This window comes from Drosophila virilis, chromosome 5 (genome assembly GCF_030788295.1).
Source record: "Drosophila virilis strain 15010-1051.87 chromosome 5, Dvir_AGI_RSII-ME, whole genome shotgun sequence".
Classification (NCBI taxonomy): Eukaryota; Metazoa; Arthropoda; class Insecta; order Diptera; family Drosophilidae; genus Drosophila; species Drosophila virilis.
In genome coordinates this window covers 2,899,537-2,921,298 of record NC_091547.1, presented here as the reverse complement: position 1 = coordinate 2,921,298, position 21,762 = coordinate 2,899,537, and the positions used below count along the sequence as shown (strand labels likewise).

The following is a 21,762-nucleotide window of genomic DNA, read 5'->3' as shown; positions in this document are numbered from 1 at the left end:
GCCAAATCACTGCACAACACTTTAGATAGAAAAAGCATTTGTCGCAGCATTCCGTTGCTATAAAGAGAATCAGAATGGAGGTCGATAAGGCAGAGACTGAGGCGGAGCCGGCATCAGCATCATCCAACGAGGAGAGTGACGACGATGCGGACGCCGATGCGGATGTGGAGGAGAGTCCACGCGGACGCAAAAGTGTCAGCTCCATAATCGCCGAAATGGCCATCAAGAACGAACAGGAGGCGGCCAGCAGCAGTGCCCGCACCCAAAAGGAGGACGAACAAAAGCGAATGGGTGAGTGCGAGTGCAAAGAGGTATCAATGCACTCAACTGCAGCCAGTAATGTCTCCCTTCCTCCACAGAGCTGTCCAATCTATCGCCGGCGGCAATGGCCGCCTACATACGTGAGCTGGAAGCGGAGCTCTACGAGCTGAGCCAACGCGAGGCCCGAGAGCTCTCGCGCAGCAAGCACCTGCGCATCTTTGGCAACACACGCAGACGCTCCAGCAAGTAGGCGAGGGGCAGCTTTAACATATATCAAATAAATGGCCATCAATGAAAGTGAACATAGCTTCAGTTACTGTAAGTAGCTGGCCATGTGGCACATCACAAAATCCGCTTACAGGTCTTAATTTCCTGACTTGGGAACAGTCTGTGTCCATTTGGCTCGGGCGGACATTACACATCCGCCGGCTGCTTATTTAGTAGCCTCAGCAAACACGCAAATGCACAACAAATGGGCCAGAGTTGGGGGTTGCGTCCGGAGCTGGAACGAGGGCTGGGTATGGGACAGGGTATGAGCCTGGGCCAGAGCTCATCGGCATTTGATTAGGGAGACACAGTGCTTCGCAGCGCATCGCAACGCCAGTTGGCTTTGTGGCGTTTTTATGCCCTAACTAAGGTTATTATGGTCTTGTCATGAGGTGGGTAACGTTGCGAGGCCAGAGTATATAGCCATGTCTATCTATGTGTCTGTCTTAGTCCGTGCAAGTTAGTCTAATACATCGAATCACAATATGGGCCAGCTTTTCTAGAAAGAATCTTCCAGTAGATTTTGTGTACGACCTGGCATTACAATACATTGCAACATGCTATATATTATATGCTCGGATAGAGTATTCAAACTTCGCCTCTTCCCTCAGTTAAATGTTTTGCCCGTTGTTTTTGTCTTCCTGTCGTTGGCAATGCGTAGCTCAACTCTATCCCATTAGTAACTCAATTCAAGGCAAATAGTAGGAATTTTATTACGTGGATTTGAGCTAATTCTTTATTTCCTGCTGGAGCTGGAGCTGGAGCTGCTCGAATCGCTGGGGAGTTCGTTTTTGTACGCTGCAAAGCTAAAGTTCTTAAGTTGATTAAATTTCACGCGATTTGATTCGATTTTCAATTATGTGAAACCGCAAAAGCAAAATGCATCAACTCGACTATGCTAAATAAATACACATTTGGATGTCATTTAACAGTCGCCCCAAAAAAGGGAGTTCGTTCTGGATTTTGGGGTTGTACAACTGCCTGCGCTTACTCTTAACCCTTTCCACGGATGGGGTAGGAGGTCGCAGCTTGTTTAGGTAAATTGCAGTCGGAGGAAGTGACAGGGAGTCCTTGTCAAAGTGAATGTTGTCACCGCCGCTTGGTTGGTTGCGGGTGCAAATGGTTGTCATCTTCAAAAGGGATTTCTCATCGTCAGTTTCTGCTGATTTGGGGTTTGTCAAAACATGGCATTACCCAAGCCACCAAAACAAAGTGAATGCAACATGTGTCCAGGATTTGCTTTCGTTAATTTCCAACCCCCGTGTCGTCCTGTATTGGGGTGCAAGTCGTCTAAGGGTAGGTAGCTCTGGCCGCCTAATAGAATATGCTCATTATGGGATTTGTGCTTGAGTGTGTTTCAATGTACATAACTCAAACTAAATGATTATAAATGAATTCATAATCTAAACACAGCAACGAATACCGCAAATATTCAAATCAAAACCGTGAAAGGATTTAATTTAGTTAAGTGCCACGTCTCGGATTTTGCGTCTCAGTTAAAACTGGGCCTGGGAGTCGGGAGTTGGAGCTGCCAAAGTTGGAAGTGCGCAGTTCATTTCTGGTTTGAATACCAAATGAATAAATGAATGAATTACAAAACTTTGTGTTGTTCTCAGGCCTCCGCGTTGGCCACCAGAGCTGCAATTTGCTGCTACTTTCTCTCACGTTCACATTCGCAGCTAACAAGTGAGAAAGCGATGGACTTGACTGCTGCCTGACTAGCGTGTGCCTTGTAACTTTTAGCTTGCGGTTAGTTAAAACTAAGAAATCTTAATTTGTGGCATAAAATCCACTTATTTAAAGGCTTCACAACGGAATGAGAGCTTCAAAAGGTGGTAACTACATTGTTTTCCATTATAAACATAATTCTCAGAGGCTTTTCCTCATCTTACTGTTAAAGTTCATGTTAGTCTGAGCATAACATCTTTGTTTCACAAATAAATAAGTAAACATTCAAAGGCTGATAAGCCGCAGATAAATCTTTAGATCAAGAGACAATTAGATCTGAATCCCTCTCTTTAACTGAAAGTTAAACTGCCTGGTAGCTTTGTCAGGCACTTGAGTGTAAGACAAGAAGTTGAATCTCTCTCTAATGTGTATTTGTTAATCGACTCCTGACGTTTCCATAACAAATACAATTCTTATTTTCTCATCTTACTATTGAAGCTCATGTTAGAGGCGAAAAGTTTTGTTTTTAATAGAATTGTGATACTACATTCAGAGATTGACAAAGCGTGGATTAACCTTTAACCTTTAACAGACAATTAGATCTGTCTCTCTGAAAGTTTAACTGCCCGGTAAAGTGGCTGGTAACTTTGCCAGGTCCAGAATTTTAATACAAACAGTTTAATCTCTCTCTAACATGCATCTAGCCAGGCATACCCTTTTGCAGCAATGCCTTAGAGCATATCAATTAATTGCCTGTAGCTGCAGTCAATTGCGAGGCACTGCCAAAGTTCAGTTGGTGGTCGGAAAACCTTTCAGAGCAATACCTTATAATTGAGTGTGTGTGAATGTGTGTGTCTAATTAATGTGTGTGCCTATTTGTTAGTCAGTGCATGGGAGCTACTTTCGGCAGCTTCAGCTTCAGTTGCACTTTTCATTGGAGCTCGTCAGCATTTAATTATCTGCAAGCCGAGGCGAGCGAGGGGCACACAGCTGGTGGCATGTGGCAAGCCAAGCCAAAAGATACCTAATTACAGTTAATAGCAACTGGCGCAGGCACATTGTATGTTAATTTATTTATGCGCAGCTTATGCAAATTTTCACATAACTTGCCTGCCAAATACGTTTATTATCCATCTATGCTGATAGAGGAATTTCCTCTCGCAGCTAATTGCAACACGCTGTGGCACATTCATAAATTTGCCAAATGCTTATTTTATTTATGTTTTATGTGCGGGGCATTAGCCTCTTAAAGCGAGCTTCGAACAGGGCCAGGATGCAAGCGTCGCCCAGACACAAAGAAGTCGGCGAACGTCTGGGTCTTCGACTCCGTCGTACCCGAACTTCGGAGTTCGGGTTCGCTAAACTCCAAAAACTAAACCAAGCTGTGGGTAAAGCTAGCTACAGGAACAACAAGTTTGGCAATACGTGACTAGCTGATACCCTATATTTGGGTCGCTATCGCGCTTGTATCGCCCCAAGCGAAACGTTTGGCAATCTTCCATTTCAGATTAATATGCCTTATATACATATTTTGTTCATTCGTAACGGCATACCCGTTCCTGCTTAGTTACAGGGTATGCGCACAACAATAACAGAGAAAACACACGGCTCTAGCCAAAGGATAAACCATTTGCAAGCACTTTACTGCGGCCTTTCATCTGTTTATCATATGCTTAGCTCTCAGCATCTTGCTCCACTCCCTTTCCTTCAATGACTGTGTGTCTGCCTGGGCAAGGTATTCCAATTGTCCAGGTTCCAGGGGTTCCTGGCACATCGTTAGTGTTAATTTAGTTGTTGTTGTTGCGCCTGTCTGCCATTTGACATTTTATTATGCTTTATTCAGCTCTATTCAGTTATTCCATCTGAAGTTGTCTCCGGTCCAAACGGCTCACTTGGGCGCGATTAGACGCCTCGGCATTGCCCCAAACGCCGCTTTGGCCGCAGAGTGGCAGTTGGTTATCCAGTTTAAGCAAGTAGGTAGTGCCCGACTAGTAGATACCCTAAAGCTAAGGCCTAGCTGCCTCGACAAGCATTCAAACCTTCTACCCCATACTATAGAAATGATTTCGTGAATAACTTCGGAGATGACAGTCCGATTCTTAAAATGCTACCCTCAAACATCCTTTATAGACATGGGCATCTTAATCTGGCAACATTATTCTTGTGTAATAGAGGAGAATATATGTATCAAGTCGCTAGATTTCGAAGATGTTCTGATCGAAGATAGTTCCTTTTGTCTTTTACATACATTTATAGTAAACAAATATACTCTTTTTGCACATTCCCAGGGTATGAGAAGATCTTTAAATGTCCTTTATGGGCGGAAATTAAACGAAATCCTATTTGACGCTCTACTTGCAGTTGCGCCAGTTGCGCATTTAATTTATGTGGCACACGCACACAAAAAATTCCAATTCTAATTATGATAGATAGCTTTGGGGCACATGTGGCATGTGGCATAAGGCATGGAGTCGACATGCAGGTGCATGCCATCACTTGGCCGCTTGTCAACTCAAATCCGCTTAATAAAGCAGTCGCCACAAAAATAGCCCAGCTATATCTCTCTCTTTCTCATTCGGTGGGGAAGTTCCCTAGTTCCCTAAAGAGGAACGTCTTTTAACACATAGCTGATCAAAAAGCTGGCAAACACTTTGATTTTGCCACCGCCACCAAGTTGCACTTCCGTGTTGGGGCAGCACTTGATGCAAAACCCCTCCCCTCCTCCACCACCTCCACCCACAGAGTTTGGGCCAAAATGAAATTTTGGTAGCGTCAACAATTTGGTAAATGTTAACTTTGCTAATTTGCATAAACCGCAGAAACCGACGTGGTTGAAAGTTAAGCGAACTACCCCACGCCCCGCTCCCTTGCCCAACTCCCTCCCTCCCTCGCTCTGTTAAAAAACCCATAAAAAGAGATGGAAAATTGCCGGCAAATGCAACTTTCAAATAGGCAAAAGGGGCGTCAGCCTAAAAGAAAGGGTATACGACTGTCTAAATACCCGTACGCAGAAAACAAGCGAAAACTAAATCTAGAGAGAAATGTACAAAAAGTGCGTTCTGGTTGAGAGTAATCGAGTGTAAGATACCCTGTACCCAACTGCGATGGCTTCCATTTTCCAAAATCGATAAATATCGATTCAGATATATGTGTCTGTACAACTTAAATCGAACTCTAACGTAAAACGTATTATAAGTGCGTTCTGGTGAAGAGTGACTGATTGTAGGATACTCTGTACCCAACTTCGATAGCTTATATTTGCGTAAAATCAATAAATATCGATAACGAAATTTATCGACAGCTGCAACCAGTTTCTTAAAATTGATTAATATCGATTTTATGCAGTTTTTTGTGAATAACTCGGAAATTATAGGCACTAGAGATACCAAATTTTGTATATAGATTCTTCTAGACGCAACTTAAGAAAATTATATGATTATATTACCCTACCCCACATCTCCACCTTTAATATATTTGAAGTCTGGTCAGAAGGAGTCGTAGCCTTATTTAATATGTAAAATGGATCTAAGTCAGCTTATATACCGCGTTTATTTCAGCCGAGTGCCGGGTATTAAAAACCCACGACCAACTGACTGAGTGCCTTGCCTGGCAGCCAGTACTTGAGTCCTGCAGCCCGCCTGGCGGCCTGTGTCCTGTCCTGTTCTGTCTGTCTGTCTGCCTGCCCGTATATCCTTGCCCAACCACGCGACTCACTTTCAGTTTCGCTGTTTTCGCTAGACTTCTGGCCGATTCGGCCTGGTCTGCGCCATATAATCCCCAACAAATGCTGTCAGACACGTGCGCCACGTAGCAATTTGTGTGCGTGTGTGTGATTGTGCGAGTGTGTGTGTGTGTGTGTCTATCAGGGGGATCGCTGAAAGAGGCAGCCACAAATTGTAATGCAATGTTGGCCCTGCCCTGCGCTAGTCTCATGCCGCCTCCTGCTGCTGCGTTTCCTGCGCCGGATGTCTATGCGATAATGATGGATTGTTTACAACAATGCAAAGGTCCTGCGACGCATTCGAGCGTATCCTTTTTTATGTATTTGAATGTTGAATAAGTTTTTGGCTAAATGATTTGATTAAGGGCTAAGCGAATGGGCAGCATGAATTGTAAATACCGAAACATGTTTGTTCTTCAAAATTATTTAAATAAATTAAAACTATAATAGATTTAAAATGATTCAAAAAAAAATAAATCAAATAATTAAATTTTTCTATAAAACATGACATGTATTTTCTTTGTAAAATCTAATTGTAATATTTGTATTTCCTTCACTTCACTTTAATATAAGCTCTTTTTAAATACATATATATACGATATTTGTTCATATACCTGTTATATCAAATATAAATAGGTTGCCCAAAAAACAGCTTAAGTTAGCTTTCAATTACATTCTAAACACATTTAAAAACACTTATACTGGCAACAACAACAAAGGCCAAGCGTGGTTGCAGCAGTCTTATACGCGCGTCAATGACTCTTATACGACCACCACCAAAACAAGCGCAAGCCATGCACAAAAAGCCGGCAACAACAGCACGCCCAGCTGTTCGGGCGGCGGCGAATTCATCTGCTGCTGGGCAGCGCTGTTGGCAGCGTATAAGAGTCGCTGCTGTTAAGCCTAACATTAACAGCAGCATAGCATTTTCGACTAGCATTCAGTTGCCGTCGAGTGTTCGCCGTGTGCAGTTCGTTACGGAAGAGTCGCTGTCGTCGTCGTTATCGCTAGCCTATATCGAATTGTGGCCTGTGTGCGTGTACGAGTGTGCATGTATGTGTAAGTGTCTGCAGCACAAAATGCGCTGCATTTGCTGGCAGCAGCAACTGCATTCAAATTATGCGATAATTTAGCTACGTTGCGCTCAAAACTGCAAACATCGTCGCGTGTGTTGACAGCTGCGTCGTTGCCTCTTTCAATTTCCACAGCGGCCAGGCAAGCCAACAAATAAGAAAGAAAAAAAAAAAAAACAAAACAACAAACACACCTGCTGCCGTCTGTTGTGCATTCTACTATCTTTTTTGTTTGGCTTTTGTTTTGTCTTCGTTTCGCCGGTTTCGTATAGTTTGCGCATCAAAGTGTCAAATTTTGTGCTTATAAAAAAAAAACTCACCCATTAAACGGCTACTTCAATAAAAGTAAGTGCAACAGAGTGAAAGAGAGAGAGAGAGTGAGAGAGAGAGGGGAGAAGAGTGCGAGCTCCAAGTTCAATGACTGTGGAGCCAGTTCTAATGAGTTGTGGCGTCCACCTGATAAGACAGCCAGGCGACAAAAGCCCATTTACATATAATTATGTGTTCGCTCTGACTGCTAATATGTTAATTTGACAACATTATCAGCTAAGGCAGCAGCTGCCACACTCACACACACACACACACACACACACACACACAGTGTGTGTGTGTTTGGGTAAACAAATTTAATATTTAAATTTCGGGTTCTGGACCGCAGCCCTATGAAAAGTGTCGCAGCTCCCAAATGAACTTGTCAATTGCTCAATGATTGTTGTCACGTTTGCTGATGTTAATACCCTGTAGTGGGTAATGCAAGTGGGTATGCTATATCCGAAGGAATGTGCAATGAAATCTATAGAAATTCCAAATTTGTTGCCGCTTTCGAATGGAGCTGATTTCAGTTTACTTTTAAAATTCATAACTCATGTAAACTTTTTTTGCAAAATTTTTATGTCAAGCTTATTATTGGAAAAATCAAAGTTTCGATAACAGAGTATCCCGATAGCGTACCAACTCTTGAGACTACAATTTCACAGTGGTTATCAATATTATTGGACACCCCTCGGCGGCGCCTGTGCGTAACCCGAGCCAAGTGAAGTGACTTTTGGCGTCGTCGTCGTCGTCGTCGTCATCGTTATCAGGCCCCGTGGTCGACGTAGTCGCTTCCGATATCAATTACTGATAGCGTCCAGGCATTGGCAATAGCAGCCGTCAATAGCAGTAGCTCTTATCAGGAACCTGGTGAATGGCTCTGGCATTGCCTTTTATTTGGTTGCACAAAAAGCGAACGCGAGAACTTTGGAATTGCACGCGAGAAACGGGAAGACTCATTGGTCAAACAAATTGCACACAAATATTGACAAGCCGAAAAAATAACAGGGAAATAAATATCAAAATTATTTCATTAAAACCGGAAATGATTAATTATAAAAAAAATCATTGTGACCCTTGCTCATATTACTAAGGAATTTACAAAAAAAAAAAAATGGAACTAAAATGATTACCGAAAGAAAAAATTAAAGAACAAGAAAATTAAATGAAAATAATAGTATATTAAATTATAATTAAATAAAGCGTCAATAATCACAAAGTGACAATATTTCTATAGATAAGTTATGCGATTAGCTAAAAGCGATTAATTGCCTATCGTTGACAAACAATCTTTAAAGTTCAAACGTACTTTTATTTATAGCCCCAATCCCCATTTAATATCTTATCAATATACAGTAGGCACTCGCAAAGAACAACCAGCAGCAGTTACACTCAGCATTTCCTTTTTAGCATTTTGCTTTCAATAATTTTGCAATAGAACTATTTTCTATTTCTGCTCAAGTTAATTAAATATTTTTCTCTGCTTGTGCACACAATATTGATTGTATTGGGCCATTAACAATTCTTTTTCCGGGTTTTCTTCATTTTTTTTTTTTTTGTTGTGCATTGCGAAAATGCTTCAATTTGTTTGCTTTGCCATTGCGGACGCTTGCTTCTCTCTCAGGGGTCGTAACGGTCGTATGTGTAATAATATTGCGCATACGCCACATGGCGCCAGGCTGATAAAATTTTGGAATAGCTCGCCATGTTTGTGTGTGTGCGCATTGAATTTCGTTTTGTCATTGATTCAAATAATAACAGTGCAACGGCTCTTTAGCTGCTGCTTTCATATTCCCCATTTGCGATTTCACAATAGCTGCGTCCATGAGTAATGGAAATTTTAATGGGCCAGCGGATCCGAACGGCATTTCTGATAAGATTAAGCGTCTGTTTAGATTCCGTTGAAATTATTAATGAATTCTGCGCAAACGTGAAAAATGTTGCGTGTTTTATGGCTGACTTACTGCACAGGCCCAAAATCTATTAAAATTCTTCTAGTTTTTGGTGAATATTGTGCTTTGTCCATCAATCAGTCACGCAGTCAATCAGCCAGGGCTTCGATATATTTATGTATATATTTTCTGTTTCTTTCCTACATGGTGTTTCATCAATCCGTCAATCAGGATGTAGTTAAGCATTTCCTGTATCATTTAAATGTATCTTTCTACTTGGTTTTCTATTAATCAATCACTCAGGATGTAACTCTATTAAAATAAGCATTTCCACTATCTTTACTATATATAAATTTTTACTGAACGTATCTGGCGCTTGATCATGAATCAATCAGTCAGTATGTATATATTTTATATATTTTTTACAGGAAGAATCCGCTGCTTGATGCTTGATTGATAATCATCATTTTTTACATTTTTTTCTACCAGCTTTCCGATCAATCATTTAGTTTCGAAAAAGATAAACTTATTTGCTGTTTCTTTTCTCTAAGGTCTCCTACTTTACGAATCTGATGCTTCTATACAAATTTCTTCTACAAAAATGAAGCCATCTACGCATGTTGCTCATCAATCAATCAATCAGTCAGGATATAGATATATTTATGTATACATTTTATTTAAGCCTTCCCATCAATCAATTAGTCAGTATATTGGATTATTTTCTGCTTCTTTACACGAATCTGCTGCTTGGTGATGACTCATCAATCAATCAGTCTAGTTGTAGTTATACTTCCCCATCCCCCATAACTATATACATTTTTAACTCACGAATATCGTACCCATTCGCTTAAGGCTTTACAATTTCTATTATGCGTTTGCATTGAATTTTTTGTATTTACTTTCCGTTTGCCACTTACACTTTCCATCATTAAAGCCGGGCCAAAAATGTCACGGCTAGCGGGTGTCGCCGTGTCGTATACGTAATAATGCAATCTTCCTGTCGATTTCTACAAGTGAAATAAGAAATGAAATAAAACTCGACACCAAGGCATGACCCACGATACGACGACAAAAAGGCAAACACAACGTAGAACCGCGTCGACAGCAATTTTTAGCATTTTGGGCGTTTAATTATGGTTGCCACAACAGTCATAATGGCACCTGGCCCAGAGCCATAGGCCACAGGGGAAGTGCTGCGAGGGGGCGGTGGCCGGCGGGCAGATATTCACGCACGTGCTGCGACCTGGCTGAAAAATATGAGCATTACCGATGAAAATGCCAAATGCGTCGGGCATACGAATGTAAATTGCGACAGGCAAAGAAAGAGAGTCTGCATGACTTCAAAATACCTGCACCAGTTACATAAACCTATATATTCAACTAACTGAATGAACTTTTTTTCAAATTATGTCACTGTGAAACATGTCTGTCTCACATGTCTTTGTACAAAGATCTTTGCAATTAGTTTAAAAGCTGATCGTTAAGTAAACAAGAAATTTTTGATTAGATTGCAACCAATTTTCCATAATACCCCTCCAATTAGTTGGTTCGGGTATTTATGTTGTTAAATAAAGTAAAAACAACAAACAACAAAACGTAGCGAAGCAATTGACAAAACAAAAAGTGACCCCTATAGCGGCACCGGAAGCAAGGTGCGCCTCGGCTGGCGTCAACGACAACGTGAACGTCAACCTTAACGTTAGATTTAACGCCAGCGTCAACGTTGTGTGCGTGCGTGCGAGTCAAGATAAACACGAAAATGTTGCTGCATATGTAAATACGCACACACATATATCTCTGTGCTTGGCATTAGCATTATGAATAAAGACATTTCCCGCAGTAACAAAGCATAATTAAAAGCACGGGAAATCAAATTAAGCGCCGGATAATGCCGGGTAACTTTTAAGCTAAGTTGTGGCAAGAAGTCGCTGCCTTTCAGGCAAAAGTTTAACAAGTTTTAGTAAGTTTTCAGCAGCGGGAAAAAGGGCTGCTGGAAAATCTCGGACAACAGATGAACCTTATAAATGGGGTTTACTGTAGCGAGATTGTACTGTAATTGGAGCACACACAACTTCTTCCGTGCTGTTGGCAAATAAATAAACTCGCAGCTAGATTCAGCTTTGTGAATGCCCCTTTACCAGGGCTTGTGCCTGTGCCTACTATTTGCATAGGAGCCCAACGTGGGGTAATAGCCGTGGCGCCCAACGTTATCCCAGTCGTATGAATATCTAACGACGGCGGCCTGCGCAAATGTGGAAGTTTCAGTTTCAGTTTCAGTTGACACAATAAACACATCAGCCATAACCATATCTCATAGGGCTGCTCGTAAATTTTGGAGACTTCCACACAGACCATTAAGCGCGCCCTCACCCCATCTTCTCCGTCGATTCACTGCCAACTTGTGATACCCTGAACAAGTTGAGCTCGACTAAAGAGGAGTATCCGAACTTTTAATGTGTAATGTGCATAGCTTGGAGGTTTGGTGAAACTTGGTATGTGACCTCCTAAGCCTTAAAAATTGCTTAGAGATCGAACTATAACCACCGAAGTTATTCAAAAATTTCCCATAGTATGGAGCTAAGGAAATTTGGTATGAGGGTTGCTTAAGGTCGAGCCTTATGTAGGCCTTAAGTCCAGCAAATTTCTTATAGATCGGACTATAAGCGCCGAAGGGGATTAAGAATGGGAAAGAAAATTCTTATGGTCTGATGCTAAGAAAACTTGGTAAGCAGGTTGCTTAATGTAGTCTTGTTATCTTGTAAATATAAACTTTTTTATGCCTTAGTTAAGCCCTGAAAAGTGAAAAGAGATCGGACTATAAGCGCCGAAGTTTATCAAGAATTACCCAAAGTCTGGGGCTAAAGAAAAAAGATAGATAAAAGGGGAAGTGAGAATATTTCTAGTGTTAGTTTCTAGCTCTACGAGTTCAGGGTATCGCCTAGTCGAGCACATTCGACTGCCATACTTTTACTCTTTTGATATGGTTTTGTTGTTGTTTTCGTGTTGTTTGTCTGTTGTACCCTCAAAGCGCATTTGGAGACACGCACTAATTTTGATATTCAAAGCCACGAAAGTCAAGTGTGCGAGCTTTTGTTTGGTTTTAGTTTTTGCTGCTTTTGCTTTTGTTGCCAGCAGCGGGGCACGTTTCGCATTTTATGGTAATTTCTTTACATTTACATTTTTAAGCCAAGCACAAGGTTGGCTTTGACACCATTTAGAGAGAAGACAGCCCAATTTAACGGCTCTCAATTGAATTCAACACTTTTTCGACTTTTAACTATGAAACGATATCTATATTTATCTCCGATGTGTAGGTGTTGTTGTGCGTAATTTAAGCAAATTCAACTAGTCCAACTGGTTTTTGCTTAAAAGCTAAATATCATGCTAACATAATCATGATGATGTTGATGATGATAATCATCATCAGTTTTGATATTTGCCAAGAACATTTGTCGCCTTCAGTTTCAGTTTGTCGGCCCCAAAAGCCGTCCAACTGGTTGCCTTCTAACTGATTTAGTCAGTGATATGTGTGCTAAGACTTTTTTATGCCCTTACATAGGGTATTTTAGTTTATTAAAGAAGCATGTCATGCCTATCTGTGTCCAGCAAAAACTGTAACTCTTCTAACTCCCGAGAAGAGGAACATATCATGCTATCTTCGCCAAGCTCACGATTCTCTCGTATATCTGTTAAACCTTCGGCAAGGGTATTTAGGCTTCGGCTTGTTTTATATACCACTGCTTTCTTGTTGTTTTTTGTTTGTTTTTGCTGCCTTTTTGGCGAGTTGTTGTCAGTTTTGGCCACGTTTCGCTCTTGTCTCTTTACGGACAGCCACTTCCGCGTGCAATTGGCCTGGGATCAACTTGGCACTCATAAAGCTTACAAACTTGAACATATCTTTGGGGCTGACAGCAAAAGTCTCAGAGCTCTCAATAGGCTGTCATTTGGCGCAGAGCGTGCAATTTAATTAACGCACTTGTAATTAGCTTTTCAGCAATGTCCATTAAGCAAATCATATTAATAGAGCTTATGGAGATATATCTGAACTGTTGGAGACTGTTAAAGCTCAGATTATGCTGGTATATATATTATATAGTATAGAGTATATATCGACAAAAACGAGTGTCTTCCTAGTTAAACGCCAAAAGCCTTATTAGAATACACAATTGTCTAATAGCATCAACGACACGATGTTAGTTAGAATAAAGAGTTAATGATGCGAAATCGCCGATTAGATTTGTCCAGATTTGATTCCCACTCTCAAAACCTTTCAGCTTTCAATGTTTTGTGCCGTTTCAGTTGGTTTGCCTCAGTGTGCAGCTATTTAAGCAGACGAACTGAAACTCAAATACTACCAAATAACAGAGTCCAAGAGCATCTCAGGGCTTGAGCCAATTTATGTTCTGGTATTTACGCTAATTACTTGAGCAAACGCCGTAGCAGACGGAGCCTTATCTAAGCATCTTCTCCGGCAGCCGAAATTTTATGACTAGTCAAAATACGGATTTCAATGTTAAGCCTCCGGCCGCACGCACTTGACGCCCCCCACGCAGCCACGCCTATTTATTTGTGGCTATATTTTTTGGATACACAAAATGGGCAAAATAGAGCGTTGGTTCGGGTGAAAGGGGGTGTAAGGGAGGGGCTGCTGCCTTGGCATAGTTTTGCTGACGGGCGCAGTTTATCGGCGTAAAAGTAAAAAACCATTTGCTCTAGATAAGACCAAACTGATTTATAACAATGAGCGGGAAGCGGAGAGGGGATAGAGGGGTTTTCTATGGGAGAAATATAGCTGCGTTTAGATGGGCGTGTCTCTTGTTTGTTCTATTTGTTATATTAAGCGAGTGCACTCAACAAATTGACAAGGTTTATATGTAGTATATGGATATGGAGAAGTTCCAGAAATGTAAATGTAATTTTTCAATATTGATTCCACTTTTCTTACATTTTTACATTTTGTGCGAATGCGGAGTATGTTGTCTGTACGTTTTCCCATAAGAAACCACACTTTTTACATTTTACAACAAAAGTTGCTATTCGCCTCGAGTAATTCGTGTTTTTTTACGATGATTTCTCAAAACTTCTAGAGATAGAATGAAAAATATAAAAGTCTCATTTCCTCATCTTCCAATTATAATTTGAAATTTTACTAATCCCACAGTTTTTAACACTCCGAAGCCGTATTATTTGACTTTAGAAAGGAAAACTTTGCTTAGGCAAGTCAAATCAAGTCGATCAGTTGTTTATTTAAAGGAACGGTACTTTTGCCATTCACATGTTAACGATAACTGACACTTACTAATGGAATCGCAGAATGTGAATGTAATATATTTCGAGCATATTGGAATCAGGCTATTAGCCAAGTTTCTGATAGTTTTGCTCATTTTGAGACCAGAACTTTGACTTCACAAACCTACAGCAATTAGTCAAGACTTCAAATGCCTCTATATGCTATATACATATAGATTTGATATACTCCCTTTTGACGCGCTTCCTTTACTTTGCTTTACAGGACTTTCAAACTTGTTAGCAATAAAATTGAACCCAGTTTGGCCGAGTTTTAGCTCGAGTTTAGCACGCAATTTTATTGACAGTTTATTGGGGCTGTGGCCTGGGCAGGTGCCAACAGATCCTAACCCTTACCCCCTCCCCCCGCCCTTACTCTACCCTTTGTAGTTTTTACGCAAAAAGTTAGCTTGTTATTTTTGGGGCTGCTTTTAAAATTTGATTGCAGTTTTTATTGGAAAGTTTTCTTTTTGCATGTGAAAATACAAACTTGAGCACTCGATTGGCAAATTGTAAAAACCTGTGGAGGTGTGCGTGTGTGTGTGTGTGTGTGTGTGTGTGCGACACACCTGCAACTGAACAAGCAAATGTTGTGCCTCTCTAATTGGACACATCATCCACATCGCACATTCAATTCGCATTCGAACAGATTCGCACAGAAATTAACCCAAATGACACTTCAGCCAAAGCGCTGACAACTTGTGCGGCTTTTTGATGCAGCCCGACAAATTGGCAAAAACAAATAAAATACTTGAGACTCGCACACACACACACACTCAACACACTCTAATGATGCCGACCAAAAGATGTTGCCCCTTTTGGGTGGTCGCTGGTCGTCGCGCACATTTCCCAGATTTATGATTTGTTTATTTTGCGCTCTCATTTTCGATATTCGTTGCGATCATTTCAAATACCCGACAGCAATTGCGAATGATGGGTATATTAGTTGTTGAGTATTAAGGAAAGGATTAGAGCTGTGTAGATATAGAGATATGTAGGGAGATGCATATATATATATATAGATATAAAGATATGTGAAGGGATATTTCTTAAACAAAAAAGTTGAATGTTATAGCCTAGAAATTCTATCAACATTTCTTAAATTATTTGCGAATTTTCAATGTTCATTAGCAAAAAATGTAAGAAAAGTTGACAGTAAAAGGATTGAGAAATAGCAAAGAATGTAAGAAATGTTGACAGTGGAATTAGGCTATAAGTAGTAAAAGGATTGAGAAATAAAATGACAATTCGTATAGCTAAATACATGTTCAAATGGCAAATATTGATTTATGCACTAAGTGCGGGAATAAGCAGTGAGCATGGAGGTGTTTGGAGCTAAAAATTAGCGCTTTAATATGCCCTTTTGGATATGTATTGATTTAATTTGATTTGGGTGCGGGTATATCAAAGTCAAGTCGAGTAGCGTCTTTCTAACTTGTTGACTTTGCGTCACGAGGCATGGGGCATGAGGTTTGAGGCATGGGGCATGCGGGGCACAGCTTTGTTTAGCAACGGCGCGCGTCTTGGCGACACATCACAGCAGCTGAGTGGATATATAGATATGGATATGTATATATTCATATGTATGCGGCTCATAAAGTCGGCAGAAAGAAAAAAAACGCACAACTGCAAAGATTTGCATTTAAAATTGCTGTCAGCAGCCGAAACACACAACTGCAGTGGCAACTGGCAACTGGCAGCTGGGACGAGTGGTCGGAAAAGAAGGAGATGGAGTCGCTTTTAATAACTAAAATGGGGATCTCTGGCTGTTGTTTATTATTGGCAAAATTCATAAATGGGCTGCGTGGCGAGTGCGTGATTGCGTTTAGGTTTAATTATAAACGAAACAGACGAAAGCAGAAAAGTCGGAGACAGGCGGGCGCTGCAGCATATGAATATGAATATGAATGCGAGTGTATGAATACGAGCATGTGAGTACTCAATCGCGAGTTCAAACAGGCCCCCAGTTCTACTATATATATATATATATATATACATATATATAGCTATGTGTATAGTCAAGCCACATCCATCAGTTGATTCTTGGCCCGGACTGTTCGACGTGCCCAAATTGCATTTGCATTCGAGTTATTTGCGCTCATTTCACGTTATGAAATTTTTATTTCGCACATTTGCGCAACGCATTTTCGTGCCTCGTTTTTCATTCGCTGCCGCTTTCCGCTTGCCGTGGCGGAATAAGGGGGGAAATAAAGGGGAAAACTGCAAAAAAAAAACCGACTGAAAGTCTGTTGTTGCCTTTTGGTTTTAGTTGTAATTAAATCAGTGGCAGACTAGTCCACATTAAAGCGCATTGTCTACTCCCCACACATTCGCCCAGCCCCCCCTTAGACCCTGACCCTCCAGTGATTTCAGAGTGGCCCCAACAAGACTCGAGCTTGGACTGCAATTAGCGCACGCAAAACTTTAGCTTGAAAAACTATTTCAAGTTCCTCAGTTTCGAGCTCTACGAAATAAAAAACCAAAATGAAATACAACTTAAGTTCTTGTGGCTTTAGAAACTTTTTTGAATAAAATTTAACCACAAGCAAAATTTATCTTTCAGTTGTGAAAACTTGAATGCACTCGCAGACATCTTAATTAAACTCTTTCTAAACCGAAAAGCATCAAAGCATTTTATGGGCTACAAATTAAAGGAATTCGTTTACAGAAGTGTGTCCAATTTGCAAATATTTTCATTTTCTAGCAGGCCACATTATATGTAGAATAACTTAATATAATCAAATAACTTCACATAACATAATATTACTTAACATAATATAAATTAACATAATATAGTTATAGTTTAATAATAATAATAAATAATATAGTTTACCATAATATAATCTAACATAAGTAGTATTACCTAACATAGTTTATTTAGTTCTTAGACTCATTTATTATTTTTGCATTATTCCTTACTCATGAAAAGTCTGACATGCTCGCTTTTTGAATTGAATTAAATTATTATTCGCTTTGAATTAGAAATATGCCAACTGAATAGAAATGTGGAACCCCAGCCTCGACCCGCACCCATCGCGAGTACTAACTTCTATTGTGCGCATTGTGCAGGAATCATTTTGGGCTCTGTCATAAATATATCATAATCCCAGGCAGGCATCAGCCGAGTCTCGTCCACTCTATGTGAACCCTATGAATAGCAAGCAACTGATGCAAATTCCATGCCAGTTAAGCGAATTGTGCTTTCAATCTGGCGACTGACCACCCGGACACAATTGACGCCGTCAGCGGACTCCTAAGGAGATGCCACAGCGTTTTGTTATTCAATCCGGGCGAATGGGTGGGCGTCAGCAGAAGTGCATAGTTTGTGTGAAGTAATCAAAATGGGGCTGTGTACATTGAGCGAAAATCTAATTACATTTACAAAATATTGAAAGGAATATAATAAATATGGTCACACTCTCAATTATATTCCAATATATTTGAATCTATGTTAAGAGAGTAAGTTTTGAGAAATTTTTATTGGACTCATATTTCTACTTTGGACTTACTTCAAAAGCTACTCCTGACAGTGGAATGAATACGTGCTGCATCGCTTGTGAAACATGGGTGGAAAATTATGAGAATTGATTTGAAATGAAATTCAAATTTAAAAATAATTACTTTTACTTAATACTCTATATTTAGTATATTAGCTAATATACTATCAAGTATTTTTTACATCTTTATTAGCATTAACCCGGCAATGCTATTTGTATCATAGCCTTTTTTTTCTTCCAGTGTATAGAGCACTTGTGTAAGTCCTCGGAATTACGTCAAGAGAACATTTGTTTCTTTCGCTTGGGCCAACTTATTGTTCTGTTGTGCTAACAGCTATAGTTAATATAACAACAACAACAACAACAACTATTTTTCGGTGGGGCACTTGAATTTCACTTTGTCAAATCCCAACCTCCCCCGCCGAACCGTTCCTTCCTTCCCCCTCCGGCTAACCGCATCTCGCATTGCTGTGCGATGTTTTGCGGTGGTAATTGCACGCGCACTGAAGCATATCGTATGTTGCAGGTTTCCGTTGCTGGAAAACCGGGAGAAACGACCTAAAATAGCGGCGCAACCAAATGCGGAACATGATGGGAACAAAAAGCAACTGTTGCATGGGATAAGGGGGCAGGGTGGATGGGGCAGGGGCAGGGGCTGGGAAGTTGGAGCTGAGGCCTCGTCAATATTGGCCGCGACAGCTTTTGTTGTATGCACGAATTGTACGTGTTGCAATCTCCGATAGATACAACAGCTACAGGCACAGCTACAGCTACAGATACTTTTACAGCTACAGATACAATTGCGGAGCGTGCGTGAGTTTGTGCGTTTGTTCTTCTTTCACGCTTGCTGCACCGAGCTCCGACTCCGAATCGAGCGGGGAATCGCTCTCGCATGTAGAAACATGTTCTTTGTCATGCTGGCTGCCTCATTTTGTATCTGTATCTCCCTCTGCCTCTCTCTTCAATCCCTTCCACTCTTTGTATCTGTATCTGCGCCAAGTGCATGCCACCCGTACGCCCTTTGGCCCAGTTGGCTGCCAACGAAATGCGCCATTAGGGCGCAACCGTGCATAATTACATCTGTAAATGTATTTGTATCCGTATCTGTATCTGTATCTGTGTAACCCTTCATTTTTTTTCGGACAACTCTAATTACACGCACTATGATTGATGTTGGCTGTGAATTTCTATAGTTCCAAATTTTCCGCCGGATCTAGCATTGCTTTTAAGCTGCTTTTGTAAAAGTTTTTCTCTCTCTCTTGTTTTATTCTTTTACATAAATTCTTGCGCTGGGAATTTCCTAAGCAGCTGCACAATTTCGCTTACTTACATCAAATTGAAAACTCATAAATCTTGCCGCAAAAGCACACACAAATCTGTATATATATATATATATATTTACACATAATGCGAACCCCAAGACCTCAGCCAATGCAGCCCCCTTTTTAATTTGTCACTCGACACGTCAATTATATAAATCGATTCTACATGCTGCAAGGTTCCCAAACATAAATAAGAACTAAAGAAGCTGCTCGATATGACGTCGACTAATTGCTCTTAACTCCCAACTTCTTTTAACTAAACTTCTCACATGAAATGACAAAGATATAAAATGTTCTTTCAGAACAAAAGCACTTGCCCAACACAGGAATTCTCCAGAAATCAGCATCCGAAAAGGTTTATTTCAATTAAGAACCTTATTTTTACAGAATTCTCAAAAATGTGTTCTCCAACTTACCCATGTATTAATTCCCGATAGTTAGATTTTATATAGATAAGTTCAAGATTCATAAAAATATCTTGGAATTTATTTTATGTTTTTTGGGAAAAACTTACTTGAAACACAAGAAAAGTGTGTCAAGATAATAATAATAATATGTCCAACCCAATATCAATACCAACAGCCTTGCCAAGCTGATAATACTCCACACGAAAAAGAGTATTGAATAATATTAATGAATGTCAAATATTTTGGCTAAGTTGTTGCCTTTTTGTTCCCCCTTCTTTCGCTCTTGGCTAAAATAGAGTTGAAATATTTGAAAATAATGTGTGAATTTCTCTTGGCTCTTTTCAGCTGCAGCAACAACAATTAAACTGGACTCCCCCCCAACCAACTGCTACATAAATCCCAGGGTATTTGTGTGCGCAAAGAAATGGGCAGAGAAATATGCCAGATGATTTCCATGAAGTCGACAGTTTATTGATTTCTGCAAGTGTATTAAGACCATTGCTCAATGGTTAAGAAACACGCGCGTACACAGAGAAAAATAGTTGAGTGATTGCATAACGCAAAAACGTGTTAACAACAAATAAATAAATAAAACTGAAGAGAAAAATTAAATAAAACAGTTGCAGCTGCCTTTGCGGCTACTTTGGTTAATTGATTTCTGTTGCTGTTGTTTCTTGCAATGCGCCGTTTCAATGCCAACAACAACAACAACAACAACAATAGCAATAACAATAACAACAACAACAACAATTTGCTGATACACATACAACAACAACAACAGCAGCAGCAGCAACTGTGCGACAATCGCGTGCGCGTTTCGTGCGCGTTTTTGGCGCGCGCGTTTTTTAATTAATTCGAATCGCCGTTGTTGTTGTTGTTGGCCCTTTTCGGTTGTGCGTGTGTGCGTGTGTCCAGCCGGAAATCAGCAATTTAATTTACAATAAGACGCTTTCAAGGAGCCCAACTGAAGCAAAAACCCATAAAAAACAGTAGCCAAAAAAAAAAAACGAAAAGAAGAGAAACAACGCAGCAAGAGGAAGCAGCCAAAATGTTCGCGGGCATCAGAAAAAGACTGGCACGCAAGTGAGTAAAGCCCCCCAATACCCTCTGCTCCCCCCCTTCACCCTCTTAAGATTACGTTTTATCACTCTTTTCTTTTTTGTCAACCATTTGGAACTGCTTTAATTAGATCAAAGCTGTCCCTTTCCAGAAATACCCTAACCAAAAAAAATTTTAGCCTTGGTTCGAATAGATAGGGGTATTCCCTTCAGAAAAACTTGCATACTGAACGCTTTATTTAATACGCTAGACAATATATATTCATGTCTGGAAATCGTGTTGGAACTGTCCAGGAACTATTAAAGTACTATTTTTCTTCTTCTGGAACTATTGGGACTATTGTATCGGTAGATTGTAGGATTATTTTTAGACGATTCTAGAAACATTTCAAGAAGTCCTGCAAATCGTGGAATGCAAATCGATAAACATCGATATAAAGTAAAAACAAATTGCTCCCAAAAAACTTAAAAGCTGTTTTTTGAGCATAAAATATTAGAATTCGAGGGCGAAGTATTTTATTTTTTGTTGATTATATCATTCTATTAAGACGCTACTAGGAAATTTCCCAAAAGCCCTGCAATTCTCGGAATATTACATCGATATATATATCGATAACAATAAGAAACGTTGCATTCTCGAGATACAAAAAGAAACTTATTTTAAGGCTTATAAATGTACGAGTCTTGTGTCTCTTGTAAAGAAGCCAATTTAAGGGCATACAAAATTCGAATTCAAGCGCAAAGTCTTGTATTTCTTCTTGATTTTATCGATGTTGTCCCTTCGTTTTCATGGCCCAATTCTGCTGTTAATGACTTGCGCGATAAAAGTCAGCGCGGGGGCCGAACGGGGCGTTTTTCAATTTGCAAAAATAAAAAAGAAGAAAAAACAGGAAAATGAAAAAAGCTGCGCGCTGCGTTTACAGAATAGTCTACTATTTGTCTAATTAATTTTGTAGCTCAGCTTGAGACGAGCTGGGGCTAAGCTAAAAATGGGAGCT

At 40.2% G+C, this 21,762-nt stretch overlaps 2 protein-coding genes across 2 annotated transcripts in view; both read left to right on the top strand.

Annotated features, from left to right (window-relative positions):
* Window positions 1–4: 4 nt before the first annotated feature.
* wuc (Wake-up-call) lies at window positions 5–611 on the top strand. The gene is made up of 2 exons (XM_002059834.4): window positions 5–291; window positions 360–611. The coding sequence occupies exons 1-2, from the start codon at window positions 75–77 to the stop codon at window positions 509–511; spliced, it is 369 nt and encodes a 122-aa protein (XP_002059870.1). The 5' UTR covers window positions 5–74; the 3' UTR covers window positions 512–611.
* A 6,247-nt stretch (window positions 612–6,858) lies between these two features.
* The window catches only part of LOC6636413 (myosin-9), a 52,320-nt gene continuing 37,416 nt past the window's right edge, over window positions 6,859–21,762 (top strand). Inside the window, exons 1-2 of the mRNA XM_002059833.4 lie at window positions 6,859–7,335; window positions 20,052–20,789. Coding sequence (XP_002059869.2) covers window positions 20,755–20,789 — 35 coding nt within the window. The 5' untranslated portion in view covers window positions 6,859–7,335; window positions 20,052–20,754. The remainder of the gene's footprint in view (window positions 7,336–20,051; window positions 20,790–21,762) is intronic.

Bases quoted from the DNA above. Each gene is read 5' to 3' on its own strand.
- wuc (XM_002059834.4), top strand. From the start codon at position 75: ATGGAGGTCGATAAGGCAGAGACTGAGGCGGAGCCGGCATCAGCATCA. The intron at 292-359 runs GTGAGTGCGAGT...CTTCCTCCACAG, and splicing joins GGACGAACAAAAGCGAATGG to AGCTGTCCAATCTATCGCCG.